General features: G+C 43.0%; 1 protein-coding gene across 1 annotated transcript in view; it reads left to right on the top strand.

The window, feature by feature from the left end:
- The window catches only part of LOC121581641 (olfactory receptor 1F12), a 31,165-nt gene extending 15,669 nt beyond the window's left edge, over positions 1–15,496 (top strand). The window contains exon 3 of the mRNA XM_045224911.1: positions 15,429–15,496. Within this exon, the coding sequence (XP_045080846.1) occupies positions 15,429–15,496 (68 nt within the window). The remainder of the gene's footprint in view (positions 1–15,428) is intronic.
- The last annotated feature ends 794 nt before the right edge of the window (positions 15,497–16,290 follow it).

Below are 16,290 nucleotides of genomic sequence, written 5' to 3'. Positions count from 1 at the left end.
GTTGCCTTGGCTGTGTGTTTTGGGTCATTGTCATGCTGGAATACCCATCCACGACCCATTTTCAATGCCCTGGCTGAGGGAAGGAGGTTCTCACCCAAGATTTGACGGTACATGGCCCCGTCCATCGTCCCTTTGATGCGGTGAAGTTGTCCTGTCCCCTTAGCAGAAAAACACCCCCAAAGCATAATGTTTCCACCTCCATGTTTGACTGTGGGGATGGTGTTCTTGGGGTCATAGGCAGCATTCCTCCTCCTCCAAACACGACGAGTTGAGTTGTTGCCAAAGAGCTCAATTTTGGTCTCATCTGACCACAACACTTTCACCCAGTTCTCCTCTGAATCATTCAGATGTTCATTGGCAAACTTCAGACAGGCATGTATATGTGCTTTCTTGAGCAGGGGGAGTGTGCTCCTAATCTCAGCCTGTTACCTGTATAAAAGACACCTGGGAGCCAGAAATGCAAATAAATGTATAACATTTTTGACATGCGTTTTTCTGGATTTTGTTGTTGTTATTCTGTCTCTCACTGTTCAAATAAACCTACCATTAAAATTATAGACTGATCATTTCGTTGTCAGTGGGCAAACGTACAAAATCAGCAGGGGATCAAATACTTTTTTCCCTCACTGTATACACACACATACATACATACACACATATACATATAAATACATACATATACACATACATATACATACATACATACATACATACATACATACATACATACATACATACATATAAATACATATACATACATATATACATATTTAGTTTTAAAAATATATTTCCCTTTATTATCTTCCAACCCCACCACCCTTTCCCTAATTAGAGTAAACTAGTGAACAACAACGCTTAGGCCTCTACTTCCAGCTTATACATACTATATACATTTTATGGACACGGTCTATTTTACAATAGTTATATTTTGTTTGTTTTTACTCCTGCCCTTCCTCTACCCACAACCTCTCCCATCTATTTCTGATGTCCATCCGGTTTGATTTCTATTTGCCATATTTTTTAAACTGTGCTCTTTCATAAAAGTTATTAACCTATAACCTATATACGTTTTTACGGACACAGTATGTTTTACATTAGTTATCTTGTTATTAGTTGTTATTAGTCCCAACTTTCAGCTCCATTCAACCCCTCCCATCTATCTCTTAACACCATCCATATTGGATTAGAATGCCAGACTTTGATGACAAAGTTTAATGACAAAATTTGCCCACAAGAAGGACCGCTGTATTTATCCTACGGTTCTGACTTGGTGTACAGGGAGAATACTGTAAGAACGGCCCGTGTTCTGAATTCTGTCGCTACACATTTCAAAAGTGCTGAACAGATAGCTATATTTACTATGTCTGTCTTAGCTCGCTCATTGTCTTAATCGAAATTACAGATTGCCTCTTATCCGCTCATCGTTCCCTTGAACATCTCAATTGTCAGTAGAAACCACATTTGTTTAAGCAAGTCAGCCATATCAGCTATGTTTTTTAAAAAGGCAGTAAATGAGGCTGAATGAACTGTTTCGCTGCCGACAATGCTCCGCTGATAGCCAGGTGTAGCGGTGGTAAGGATTCACTCCATGGTGCTGAAAAGAAAGCTTCTGCTGTTGGGACAGCTTTATGTAGGCCCTAACAGTTTGTGGGCACCGTCTGTCGCCGTTATAGTGCAATTAATGTATTGTATAATGTTGTGTTGTGTTGTGTAGTGGCTTTGCTGGCATGCATCTAAAAAACTGTTGGGGAGTTTGCCCCACCAAGATGTACATGCTAAAATCGCCACTGTGGGTAAGTCTCTAAGAGCGTTCCACACCTGGATTGTGCAACATTTGCCCATTATTATTTTCAGAATTCTTCAAGCTCTGTCAAATTGGTTGTTGATCATTGCTAGACAACCATTTTCAGGTTTTCTCATATATTTTCAAGCAGATTTAAGTCATAACTGTAACTCGGCCACTCAGGAGCATTCACTGTCGTCTTGGTAAGCAACTCCAGTGTAGATTTGGCCTTGTGTTTTCGGTTATTGTCCTGCTGAAAGGTGAATTCATCTCCCAGTGTGTCACGTTCGTTTAATGATGGGACAGACCAAGGCGCAGCGTGATATACGTACATGTTTATTAAACCAATAAACACTTGACAAAACAATAAACGAAACGTGAAGTCCAAGGTAGCACACACAACATACCTTACAAGGAACAAGATCCCACAACCCACTAGTGCCAAAAGGCTGCCTAAGTATGATCCCCAATCAGAGACAACGAGCGACAGCTGCCTCTGATTGGGAACCACAACGGCCAACATAGATATACACCTACTAGAAAAACAACATAGAACATACACAACAAAGAATATACACACCCTGACTCAACATATAAGAGTCCCCTGAGTCAGGGCGTGACAGTACCCCCCCCAAAGGTGCGGACTCTGACCGCACAACATAAACATAACAGGGTAGGGGCCGGGTGGGCATTCCGCCTCGGAGGCGGATCCGGCTCGGGGCGTGACGACCTCTCACTCTCCGCCTCCCTGTTGCGCCCCTGGTCTGGTCTGGACCTCCGCGCGCTGCTTCCCCTCTCCTTCCTCCCACGATACGCCAGGCCCTGTCTGGACCCTGATGTGGGAGACCCCGAACCTGGAGAGGGGCTGACGTCATGGTCTGGACTGGAGCCGCTGACCGGAGCTGCACTAGGCACCGGTGGAGCGGACTGCTCTGGCTCCGGAGTGGAGCTGCTGACCGGCACTGGATCAGGCACCGGTGGAGCGGACTGCTCTGGCTCCGGAGTGGAGCAGCTGACCGGTGCCGGAACAGGCACCGGTGGAACGGGCACGGTCCGTGCCGGACTGGACAAACGCACCACTGGTCTGGTGCGAGGAGCAGGCACGGGCCGGAACGGACTAGGAACACGCACCACCAGCTTGGTGCGAGGGACAGGAACAGGCCGGGCCGGACTGGCGACGCGCACCACTGCTTTGGTGCGAGGAGCAGGAACAGGCCGGGCCGGGCTGGCGACGCGCACCACTGGCTTGGTGCGAGGAGCAGGAACAGGCCGGGCCGGGCTGGCGACGCGCACCACTGGCTTGGTGCGAGGAGCAGGAACAGGCCGGGCCGGACTGTGGAGGCGGACTGGAGGTCTAGAGCGGAGAGCTGGCACAACCCGTCCTGGCTGGCTGCCCACTTTCGCACTACACGTGTGGGGTGCTGGCACAGGACGCACTGGGCTGTGCACGTGCACTGGCGATACAGTTCGTAGAACTGGCGCAGGATATGCGGGACCAAGGAGGCGTACTGGAGACCAGGAGCGTTGAGCCGGCACACCTCGTCCTGGCTGGATGCCCATCTTCGCACGGCACGTGCGTGGTGCAAGCACAGGACGTACAGGACTGTGCCGGCGCACTGGCGACACAGTACGTAGCTCCGCATAACACGGAGCTTGCCCAGTCATACGCCTCTTCGCGTGAGTACGGGGAGTTGGCTCTGCTCTAACCCTAGGCTCCGCCAACCACCCTGTGTGCCCCCCCCAAAAAAAATTATTGGGGCTGCTTCTCGGGCTTCCTCCTCGACCGGCCTCCTCCGTGTTGCCGTTGCTCCTCTCCTGCCTGGGCATCTAACTTAGCCCATGGTCCTTTCCCTGCAAATATCTCCTCCCATGACCACAAATTGGCCACCTGTGACATGGCCATCCGCTCCGCCTGGGCACGCTGCTTGGTCCTCGTTTGGTGGGATCTTCTGTCACGTTCGTTTAATGACGGGACAGACCAAGGCGCAGCGTGATATACGTACATGTTTATTAAACCAATAAACACTCGACAAAACAATAAACGAAACGTGAAGTCCAAGGTAGCACACACAACATACCTTACAAGGAACAAGATCCCACAACCCACTAGTGCCAATAGGCTGCCTAAGTATGATCCCCAATCAGAGACAACGAGCGACAGCTGCCTCTGATTGGGAACCACACCGGCAAACATAGATATACACCTACTAGAAAAACAACATAGAACATACACACACATACACACCCTGACTCAACATATAAGAGTCCCCTGAGTCAGGGCGTGACACAGTGTCTGGTGGAAAGCAGACTTAACCAGGTTTTCCTCTAGGATTTTGCCTGTGATTAGCTCCATTCCATTTATTTTTTATCCTGAAAAACTTCCCAGTCCTTAACGATTACAAGCATACCCACGACATGATGCAGCCACAACTATGCTTGAAAATATGGAGAGTGGTACTCAGTAATGTGTTGTATTGGATTTGCCCCAAACATAACACTTTGTATTCAGGACAAAAAGTGAATTGCTTTGCCAATATTTTAGCAGTTTTCCTTTAGTGCCTTGTTGCAAACAGGATGCATGTTTTGGAATATTTTTACTACTTTTCACTCTGTCAATTAGGTTAGTATTGTGGAGTAATTACAATGTTATTGATCCATCCTCAGTTTGCTCCTTTCACAGTCATTAAACTCTGTAACTGTTTTAAAGTCACCATTGGCCTCATGGTGAAATCCCTGAGCGGTTTCCTTCCGCTCCGGCAACTGAGTTGGGCAGGATAATTAATAACTTCACCATTCTCAAAGGGATATTCAATGTCTGCTTTTTTTGGTTTTTGTTTACTCATCTACCAATAGGTGCCCTTCTTTGCGAGGCGTTGGAAAACCTCTCTGGTCTTTGTGGTTGAATCTGTGATTGAAATTCACTCGTCGAATGAGGGATCTTACAGATAATTGTATTTGTGGGGTACAGAGATTATATAGTTATTCAAAAATAGTTATTCAAAAATCATGTTAAACACTATTATTGCACACAGAGTGAGTTCATGCAACTTATTATGTGACTTGTTAAGCAAAGTTTTACTCATTTAGGCCATAACAAAGGGGTTGAATATCTATAGACTCAAGACATTTCAGCTTTTTAATTTTAATGAATTTTTAAACATTTCGGAAAACATAATTCCACTTTGACATTATGGGGTATTGTGTGTAGGCCAGTGACAAAACATCTCAATTTAATCAATTTTAAATTCAGGCTGTAACACAAAAACATGTGGAAAAAGTCAAGGGTTGTGAATACTTTCTGAAGGCACTGTATATGATAGAGAACAATTTGTATATGCAAATTGTTTTGCATCTACCTGTGGCGTCCCACAAGGATGTTTCCTTGGACCTTTGATATTCCTAATTTATACAGTGCCTTGCAAAAGTATTCATCCCCCTTGGCCTTTTTCCTATTTTGTTGCATTACAACATGTAATTTAAATTGATTTTTATTTGGATTTCATGAAATGGACATACACAAAATAGTCCAAATTCGTGAAGTGAAATGAAAAAAATAACTTATTTCAAAAAAGTATACAAAATAAATAACGGAAAAGTGGTGCGTGCATATGTATTCACACCCTTTGCTATGAAGCCCCTAAATAAGATCTGATTTAACCAATTACCTTCAGAAGTCACATAATTAGTTAAATAAAGTCCACCTGTGTGTAATCTAAGTGTCACATGATCTGTCACATGATCTCAGTATATATACACCTGTCTGAAAGGCCCTAGAGTCTGCAACACCACTAAGAAAGGGGCACCACCAAGCAAGCGTCACCATGAAGACCAAGGAGCTCTCCAAACTGGTCAGGGACAAAGTTGTGGAGAAGTACAGATCAGGTTTGGGTTATAAGAAAATATCCGAAACTTTGAACATCCCACGGAGCACCATTAAATCCATTATTAAAAAAGGGAAAGAATATGGCACCACAACAAACCTGCCAAGAGAGGGCCACCCACCAAAACTCACGGACCAGGCAAGGAGGGCATTAATCAGAGAGGCAACAAAGAGACCAAAGATAACCCTGAAGGAGCTGCAAAGCTCCACAGCGGAGATTGGAGTATCTGTCCATAGGACCACTTTAAGCCGTACACTCCACAGAGCTGGACTTTACGGAAGAGTGGCCAGAAAAAAGCCATTGCTTAAAGAAAAAATTAAGCAAACACGTTTGGTGTTCGCCAAAAGGCATGTGGGAGACTCCCCAAACATATGGAAGAAGGTACTCTGGTCAGATGAGACTAAAATTGAGCTTTTTGACCATCAAGGAAAACGCTATGTCTGGTGCAAACCCAACACCTCTCATCACCCCGAGAACACCATCCCCACAGTGAAGCATGGTGGTGGCAGCATCATGCTGTGGGGATGTTTTTCATCGGCAGGGACTGGGAAACTGGTCAGAATTGAAGGAATGATGGATGCGCTAAATACAGGGAAATTCTTGAAGAAAACCTGTTTCAGTCTTCCAGAGATTTGAGACTGGGACGGAGGTTCACCTTTCAGCAGGACAATGACCCTAAGCATACAGCTAAAGCAACACTCGATTGGTTTAAGGGGAAACATTTAAATGTCTTGGAATGGCCTAGTCAAAGCCCAGACCTCAATCCAATTGAGAATCTGTGGTATGACTTAAAGATTGCTGTACACCAGCGGAACCCATCCAATTTGAAGGAGCTGGAGCAGTTTTGCCTTGAAGAATGGGCATAAATCCCAGTGGCTAGATGTGCCAAGCTTATAGAGACATACCCCAAGAGACTTGCAGCTGTAATTGCTGCAAAAGGTGGCTCTACAAAGTATTGACTTTGGGGGGGTGAATAGTTATGCACGCTCAAGTGTTCTGTTTTTTTGTCATATTTCTTGTTTGTTTCACAATAAAAAATATTTTGCATCTTCAAAGTGGTAGGCATGTTGTGTAAATCAAATGATACAAACCCCCAAAAAATAAATTTTAATTCCAGGTTGTAAGGCAACAAAATAGGAAAAATGCCAAGGGGGGTGAATACTTTCGCAAGCCACTGTATCAATGACCTTGCTGATGTGTCTTCTACCTTACTTCCCATACTTTTTGCTGATGATACCAACTTGATTTCATCACACAAGCATTTCGATTCACTAATCAATGAAGCCTACACAGGCATAGCCAAATTGTCTGAATGGTTCCAGATAAACAAATCTTTTTTTTTACTACTTTCTTGTATTCACTAGTGGTAAAAATAAGAAATATTGTAGAATTTGCCAGAATTGCCAGAATCTCAATTGGTGGGAATGAAATTGATAATAATAATAATAATATGCCATTTAGCAGACGCTTTTATCCAAAGCGACTTACAGTCATGTGTGCATACATTTTTACATATGGGTGGTCCCGGGGATCGAACCCACTACCCTGGCGTTACAAGTGCCATGCTCTACCAATTGAGCTACAGAGGACCACGTTTCATCCACTAGATTTCTTGCAGTTTTAGTTAATGAAAAGTGCTGGAAAGATCACATTCACTTTGTAGTAAAGTCCATTGGTATCTTCAGAAAGATTAGTGGTTTGGTTCATCAAGCTTGCTTCCAAACTATACTACAGCTTCATTTACTTCAAATATTGTCTGGGCCAGTACATATGCTTCCTACCTACACAAATTACACATCATCCAAAATACATTTGCAAGACTAGCCACCCCCTCTAACTACTAGGCTCCATCCATTTTTTATATATTTTGTAAAATCTTTCTCAGGGCACCATTGAAAATTATTTTTGATTCATTTAAAAGGCCCATCAGAGCCATCTTGAGCTTCATATTAAATAATTTCTGGGTAACAATAAAGTTACTAACTACAATAGTTTTAAGTTAAAATGGTACAAAATAAAAAAAACAGTAGTTTTTTTGTCTGGAAGTGGTCTGAGTGGAGTGGAGAGGGGACCACAGTTAGGATTATGGAAGGGGTGGGTGTACAGGGAAGGATTTCTGTTAGGATTATGGATGGGTTGGGGGTGGTGTAATGGGCAGGATTAGTCAACTGAAAGGTGGTTATTGGCAGGGAGGTTTTAAAGTCTCTTTAGGCTAGATTCAATCCGGACTGCGGAAGATCCGCACTATAGCGCGTTTGAAATGTAAAGGTGATTTTTCGATTGAGCCGGCGTACTGTATGCTGCGTTTACCGTGAATGCAGTCTCCGCAAACGCAGGAACATTGCCTTTAAATGTTTAAATCGCGCTATAACGCGGTGCACGCAGTCTGGATTGAATCTAGGCTTTTGTTATTGATCTGTAAAATGATTCCCTCATTTAATGTCATGTGAGAAGCAAAAACTCCACCCATGCAAAATCTGCTGGAAAAAAAAGGTCCTGTATAGATTGTATTTTCAACCAGCAACTATAGTGAAATAATGCTGACACAACATAATTTGCAGATTTGCATATTCATCGTGAGTTGACTATAAGGTTCTATCTGCAAAACGATGATTCTGAGATAATTGGCTTTACATTTTTTACGAACCCTCATTGGTTTGAATGGTGTCAGCAATTTTTATATTGTATTATTTTGAACTTAACAACATGAATTGGGGTATTTAGAGTACTATACGGGTAGAGAACGTTTAACAGAACAAGGCTCTGTCAATAAACTACATTTTGCAGATAGTACATTATAGTCCCAAACTCTCGACAGCACCGGGTAACACTTGATACACCTGACTTTCAATTGAACAGCCTGTCTAACTATAAATCTAAGGCCTTGAGTTTAAAAGATTACTATTTTCTTATTCACTCCAGTGACCCTCTCCTCCCTGGACATCATTATATGCATCGCTGTGTGTGGCCAGGTGTCCTGGCTGGGCTGACCAGGTGGCCCACTCTTCCAATCTCCATAAGGGAGTAACACGATATTTTATGTATAAATAGAAACTACGTTACATCTCATACACAGTATCTAAAAAGGTCCCTGAGTGGGTGTGTGTCATATATTCATTGAATGACCCCAGCTAACAAGAAAAAAAACGTTCCCACAACTTTGGAGAGTCTCATTAGGTCATTACCAAACGTGGGAATGTTCCAGTGATACTGAAAGGACTGTTTCCAAAAGACCATTCCCTTCATGTCAAAACAGAATTTACCCAGCACATGGTTACCATGATCTCAGAATATTTAATATGAATGTTCTAGACACGTTTCATTGGAACGTAGCAAGAATAGTCCAGTTTTCTGAGGGTAAGGAGAATATTCCATTAACGTCACGCCAAACATACACAGAACATAGTTGCCATGTTTTTCTAAATATTAGATATTAATCTTCTAGACACGTTTCATGGGAACGTTGCAAGAACATTCTTGCGTCCAATGACGTTTAAAACATAGGACGTTCTGTCATGGTCCCCTGGAGGTTTTCGTCTAGTTCCCAGCTTGTTTCCAGGGACGTCCCTAAAGACGTTTTTTAGGACGTCGCCTGATGGTCTCAAAGAAACGTTCTCCAATAAAAATAAAAGTGTTTCTCTACACACTACGTCTTGTTACTGTTGCCAAGCCCATCAAGGCCCTGATTGGTGAACCACTGATCCACTCACAGCTCTTTGTCTGTTGGCAAGGTCAGGGACAACCACACAAACAGTGCTTTTTAACATCAAATCAAATTGTATTGGTCACATACACATATTTAGCAGATGTTATTGCGGGTGTAGGGAAACGCTTGTGCCCCAACAGTGCAGTAGTATCTAACAAATCACAACAATACACACATCTAAAAGTAAAAGAATGGAATTAAGAACTATATAAATATTAGGACGAGCAATGTCATCCTGTTTCAACTTAAATATTTGACATACATGATTTAAGTTCATTTATACAGGAATGATTATTTAACATGTCCTCACCTGGGATTTGAATTTACAACCTCTTGGTTCACGGTATTCCAATCTTCCTGCCACGCCACCATGTCTGTGTCGGTTATCAGTTAATCTGACTATTCTCTCATCATTGATTTGGTTTATTTATTTCAGCAATTTGAGGGTTTTCTGTATAGTTGTCTAATGTTGGTGAGGCATATTAGTCTGTTTTAATGTTACTCCGTAATCACAATAGCTAGGTTTCCATCCAAATGGTGACAGATTTTCATGTGAATATTCTAAAATCCGCATAAAAACGATATGCACATTTTCCCACCAGAGAGATGTTTCCAACAAATTGACTTGTTGCGAATAAAAAAGATGTGCGTGATGACGTAGCGCACATAAAAATACATTTTGTGGTTACATTTCCATGTACCGAATAACAAAATACAAGTTAAATGGGTTTCCATCACATTTTCAACTCTACTGATGGTTGTGACGGTTTTGTCACAAAGAATGTTGCGTTATATAGCGAGTGTGTTCACTCTGTTATTGGCACGTGCGCTCTAGCCAACAGCTTGCAGATACACTGTGGGTATAGCCTACATGATGAGATCATTATGGACAAAAGAGCGAGATTATTTTTATTTGTCAAACAGACAAGCATCGTGGATCATGATTCATGTCACCAGAATAAGACCCTCGATTTTTATTGGAAAGGAGCATCAAGCTCATCACCTTGCACTTTCAGCACCCCTGTGAAGTTCATCATAATTGATTTAATCTGTAGCCTAATAAACTAGCGCATAAAAGCTTCCCCTGCCATTTCTCGCATAATGAATTTTACCGACACAAAAAGATCCCACCTCATCTAGTGTATTTTGTTACCGACACATTTTCTGTATTCATGAGGCCTGTCATGACATTTTTTATCCGACATGTACTTTACTCGCAGAAAACGGTTGGATGGAAACCTGGTTAATGATAAATAACAGTTTTTATTGAGTGTACTTTTAACAGAGCTGGGATTTACCTCGAAGTGCAAAGTTTAGCAATACAGGTGAAGTTCAATATTGACACAGACATTGCGGCGTAGCAGGAAGATCAGGAATGCCCTGAACGGAGAGGTTGTGAGTTCAAATCCCAGGTGAAGGCATGTTGAATAATAGTTACTGTATAAATAAACATGCACAATATAGTCATGTATGTCAAATATTAAAATGGAAAACACTGTGTGTGGGTGTCCCTAACCTTGCCAACAGACAAAGAGTGTTGAATGGATCAGTGGTTCGCCTGGATGGGCTTCGCAGCTGAACAGGAGATGATGTGTAATGTAACACGTTTTTTTGGGGGGAGAATGTTTCTTCGGGACCATCAGGCGACGTCCTAAAAACGTCTTTAGGGATGTCCCCAGAACAAGCCTGGAACTACACAAAAACCTCCAGGGGACAATGGCAGAATGTCCTATGTTTTAAATGTCCTCGGACAGAGGAATGTTCTTAAAACATTCCAATGAAACGTGTCTAGAACATTCGTATCTTATATTCTGAGAACATGGCAATCATGTTCTGTGTATGTTTAGTGTGACGTTGATGTAATATTCTCCTAACAAAGAAAACTGGACACATGAATCTTCTTGCAATGTCCCATGAAATGTGTCTGGCTAAGTTCTGTTTGACGTTAAGGGAGTGTTCTCCTAACTCAAACACCAAAACATGCTAAATACACTATATATACAAAAGTATGTGGGCACCCCTTCAAATTAGTGGATTCTGCTGACAGGTGTATAACATCGAGCACACAGCCATGCAATCTCCATAGACAAACATTGGCAGTAGAATGGCCTTACTGAAGAGCTCAGTGGCACCGTCATAGGATGCCACCTTTCCAACAAGTCAGTTCGTAAAATTTCTGCCCTGCTAGAGCTGCCCCGGTCAACTGAAAGTGCTGTTATTGTGAAGTGGAAACGTCTAGGAACAACAATGGCTCAGCCGTGAAGTGGTAGGCCACACAAGGCCACAGAACGGGACCGCCGAGTGCTGAAGCGCATAGCGCGTAAAAATTGTCTGTCCTCAGTTGCAACACTCACTACCGAGTTCCAAACTGCCTCTGGCAGTGGTGTAAAGTACTTAAGTAAAATTACTTTAAAGTACTACTTTATTCGTTTTTGGGGGTATCTGTACTTTACTATTTATATTTTTGACTACTTTTACTTTTACTTCACTACATAATAATGTACTTTTTACTCCATACATTTTCCCTGACACCCAAAAGTATTTGTTACATTTTGAATGCTTAGCTGGACAGGAAAATGGTCCAATTCACACACTTATCAAGAGAACATCCCTGGTCTTCCCTACTGCCTCTGATCTGGCGGACTCACTAAACACATGCTTCATTTATAAATTATGTCTGAGTGTTGAAGATAGCCCATGGTTATCCATAAATGTAAAAAAAAAAAAATCTGTTTTGCTTAATATAAGTAATTTGAAATGATTTATACTTTTACGTTTACTTTTGATACTTAACTATATTTCAAACTTTTACTCAAGTAGTATTTTACTGGGTGGCTTTCACTTTTACTTGAGTGATTTTCTATTAACCTATCTTTACTTTTACTCAAGTATGACAATTGGGTACTTTTTCCACCACTGGCCTCTGGAAGCAACGTCAGCACAAGAACTGTTCGTCGGGAGCTTCATGAAATGGGTTTCCATGGCCGAGCAGACGCACACAAGCCTAAGCTCACCATGCGCAATGCCAAGCGTCGGCTGGAGTGGTGTAAAGCTCGACGCTATTGGACTCTGGAGCATTGGAAACGCTTTCTCTGGAGTGATGAATCAGGCGTCACCATCTGGCAGTCCGACAGACAAATCTGGGTTTGGCGGATGCCAGAATAACGCTACCTGCCCCAATACATAGTGCCAACTGTAAAGTTTGGTGGAGGAGGAATAATGGTCTGGGGCTGTTTTTCATGGTTCGGGCTAGGCCCCTTAGTTCCAGTGAAGGAAAATCTTTAACGTTGCAGCATACAATGCATTCTAGGCAATTCTGTGCTTCCAACTTTGTGGCAACAGTTTGGGGAAGGCCCCTTCCTGTTTCAGCATGACAATGCCCTCGTGCACAAATCGAGGTCCATACAGAAATGGTTTGTCGAGATCGGTGTGGAAGAACTTGACTGGCCTGCACAGAGCCCTGACCTCAACCCCATCGAACACCTTTGGGATGAATTGGAACGCCGACTGCGAGCCAGGCCTAATCGCCAAACATCAGTGCCTGACCTCACTAATACTCTTGTGGCTAAATGGAAGCAAGTCCCCTCAGCAATGTTTCAACATCTAGTGGAAAGCCTTCCCAGAAGAATAGAGGCTGTTATAGCAGCAAAGGGGGGACCAACTCCATATTAATGCCCATGATTTTGGAATGAGATGTTCGATGTGCAGGTGTCCACACACTTTTGGTCATGTAGCGTAGGTTCCAAGGAGGTTTTTGCTAACATACATAGAATGTCTCCCTAACTAACAGAAAACTGAACACTCAAACATCAGGGGAACAGTACAGGTAACACAACAAAAACGGTCTGCCTCCCTAGAAGTGTTAGCTGGGACATTTCAACTTGAGAAAGCGTAAAGGAGGCCAAAGGAGGTTGCACAGGAAGTAGATGACAAACGTGCACAGCAAATTCACCCAGTGTACGTTTAACTCAGAAAGTGTATATGAGTCCCACTAATTCAGTTAACAAGAAGAAAATAGCACTGCCTTCAGTGTTCATATGTCAACACTTTTAAAAGTCTTAAGTGAACCTGATACAGTGGGACTAATATGCACACTGTGTCCATGAGAGAGTGGATGGCTTGTATCATTATCTTGAAGTGATCTAATAGTACCATGAACCTCTGTCAGCTAGGCCAGCCATAAAACGTGTCCATCAGATCGTCTCTTCTCTATTTGGTTGTGTCCTGGATCTGTTTACAAGCCTAGTGATAAATACCCTGTATTCCCGTTCCTTTTAGCATTAGCTAATCTGTCTCACTTGTGACATAGGATTATGATTGCTACTTCGGGTTAATGAGAGTACCCCGGACTGCAAACCAGCCACTAGAGGGCAAACACTTTCAGCCAAAGACTAGCATCTATAGGATCCATAGCCATGGTGTTTGGACAACATAATCAGAATGTATTAGAGCCATGATGGGAGGCACAATGCAGTATACTGTAGTAGTGGGCTCTGACAGGCGCTGTCGTACAGGAATTAGTTGTCAGAGCATTATGGGAGCTGTCTGATGTCACCACGCACTTATCAGATAAAGTAGCTTTTGTGATGAGGGACCATTCATGGCTTATAAAGTGACTGTGCAGGTGTGTGTGTGTGTGTGTGTGTGTGACCAAATACTTGTGGATCTATTAAGTGTTTGAAATAGTGAGATTGGATTTGTGTGTGTGTGTGTGTGTGTGTGTGTGTGTGTGTGTGTGTGTGTGTGTGTGTGTGTGTGTGTGTGTGTGTGTGTGTGTGTGTGTGTGTGTGTGTGTGTGTGCGTGGTGTGTGTGTGTGTGTGTGTGTGTGTGTGTGTGTGTAATGTGTGCAGAGTGAAAGAGAAAGACCAGTGCTGTGCTTCTTCAAAACTTTACGTTTATGAAACTCTGGTAGACCGGAGGCCTCCAACTCAGCTCTGCCGTGTTGGGAGGGGTTGCTGGAGGGCACTCCAGGCCATGAAGCAGATGGGGGATTGTTTGTCTGATTCTTAACTCCCCTACCCCCAACCAATCAGCAAGCAAGGTTAGGGCAGGTCGGCTGAGATGACAGGTCAGCACTAAGCATACAGTTAAGAAGAGGGAGAGGGAGAGCAACCAAAGGATTTACCTTAGCATGATGCTTACAATGCATTAGCGGTTGTATGCGAGAGCACTGAAATATGTGCTATTTATAGTTCTTCATTTGTCATGGTGGATTTAAAAATTATATTTACATTATTATCTATTAAGTATATATTACTGATTTACTATACAGTATTTAGAAAGTCTCCATGCACTTCACAAATGTATAAAAAGTTAAATGTGTGTTTGTGTACCTGTGTGTGTGTGTGTGTGTGTGTGTGTGTTACTGCGAGTACATTTCATTGTTGTCGAGGAGTCCCTGTAGGTGAATTAGTTTGTTGTGTAGGTGTCTGTGGGTTAGTAATATAATAATAATGCCATTTAGCTGATGCTTTTATCCTAAAAAGGTTAACAATCATGCATATGCATATATTATACGGGTGGCCCCAGCGGGAATCAAACCCACAACCTTGGCGTTGTTAAGCGCCATGCTCTACTAACTAAGCCACAGAGGACACAAGTTGATCTAGGGATCCATGTCAGGGAGTGTAGTGGTGCGCCGCAGGGATCCCAAAGGAGTCTGAATGAGATTCTCCATGTGGTGACCTGCGGCAGAGCTTCAGTGGCTGCTTACCTCACGCCACTTCACCTGACACACCCCCATTTGCATTGAAAAGGCATTATCTGACTTCTTAGCACCTGTAGTTATATTCATGACAGCAATAGTTTTAATATCATAAATAACATACCACTTCTAGAATATTACATAATATTACATGATAAACCACTAAGAGAATATCAGATTTTCTGCAGGGATTTGCGTCCGCGTATTAAAACTTGAACGCTAAATCAGCATAAAAAGGACATCTGCTCAAGTCTATGCAAACGTCAAATTTGAATGCATCCACTGTAGCTTTAATGTCCGATACAACAGTGTAACCTTAGACCCTCTCCCCTGCTATCCCCCCTTACGTGCAGCGTGGGTGAGTGATCTGCTTGAGTACAACGTGACACTGGAGAGAACTGGGGCCGTAGCTCTTAGCTAGAGCGTTCGAGCCATGGACAAGTCGTTTACCCCCCCCCCGCTCTTACACACTGCTCTGGGAGCTGGGGATTCTTTGGGCTTGGATAAGCTCATATTAGCTTAGGTTTATCGGACTGAATTAGCCTATATAGCTTCATAGCCTTAGGTTGAGGTTTCTGCCAACCAACGGAACCAGTAATGGTCGGGATGATGTAATTTGCTCCGTCACTTGCCCCTGGTCACAGGGGTAAGAAATGAAATCCCCTGTAGGAGGATAATGGGCTGTGACATCTTAATGACTAATCAACTGATTGAGTTTGGATCAGAGCATTGAATCAAAGCATTGCAACATGTACCCGTTGTAACTATGGGGGCTGCCATGGACCCATTGTAACTATGGGGCCTGCCATGGACCCGTTGTAACTATGGGGCCTGCTATGGACCCGTTGTAACTATGAGGCCTGCCATGGACCCGTTGTAACTATGGGGCCTGCCATGGACCCGTTGTAACTATGGGCCCTGCCATGTCAGCTTTTGTGTGGCCACTTACAGCTGGAGTTGCACCTGTAAGAATACAGACGGAGTGAGAGAACTGAGATGTCGAGAATGACAAAGCAAGCTAGTGAATTTTCACACAAACACCCTCTTTGTGGTGGAGAGTTTTGAAGTTTATTTCCTGCAATTCTACACATTTTGTCATGGGGGCAGAGAGAAAACAAAAATGTCATAATAAATTTCATTCAATTCTACTAATTTCGCCATTGGGGGGCAGAGAGAAAAAAAATTCAGTCTTACAGCCAATTTCGTTCAATTCTA

This window comes from Coregonus clupeaformis, chromosome 14, assembly GCF_020615455.1.
Source record: "Coregonus clupeaformis isolate EN_2021a chromosome 14, ASM2061545v1, whole genome shotgun sequence".
Taxonomy (NCBI): domain Eukaryota; kingdom Metazoa; phylum Chordata; class Actinopteri; order Salmoniformes; family Salmonidae; genus Coregonus; species Coregonus clupeaformis.
The sequence above is the reverse complement of the archived record's forward strand: the minus strand, read 5'-3'. Positions and strand labels throughout refer to the sequence as shown.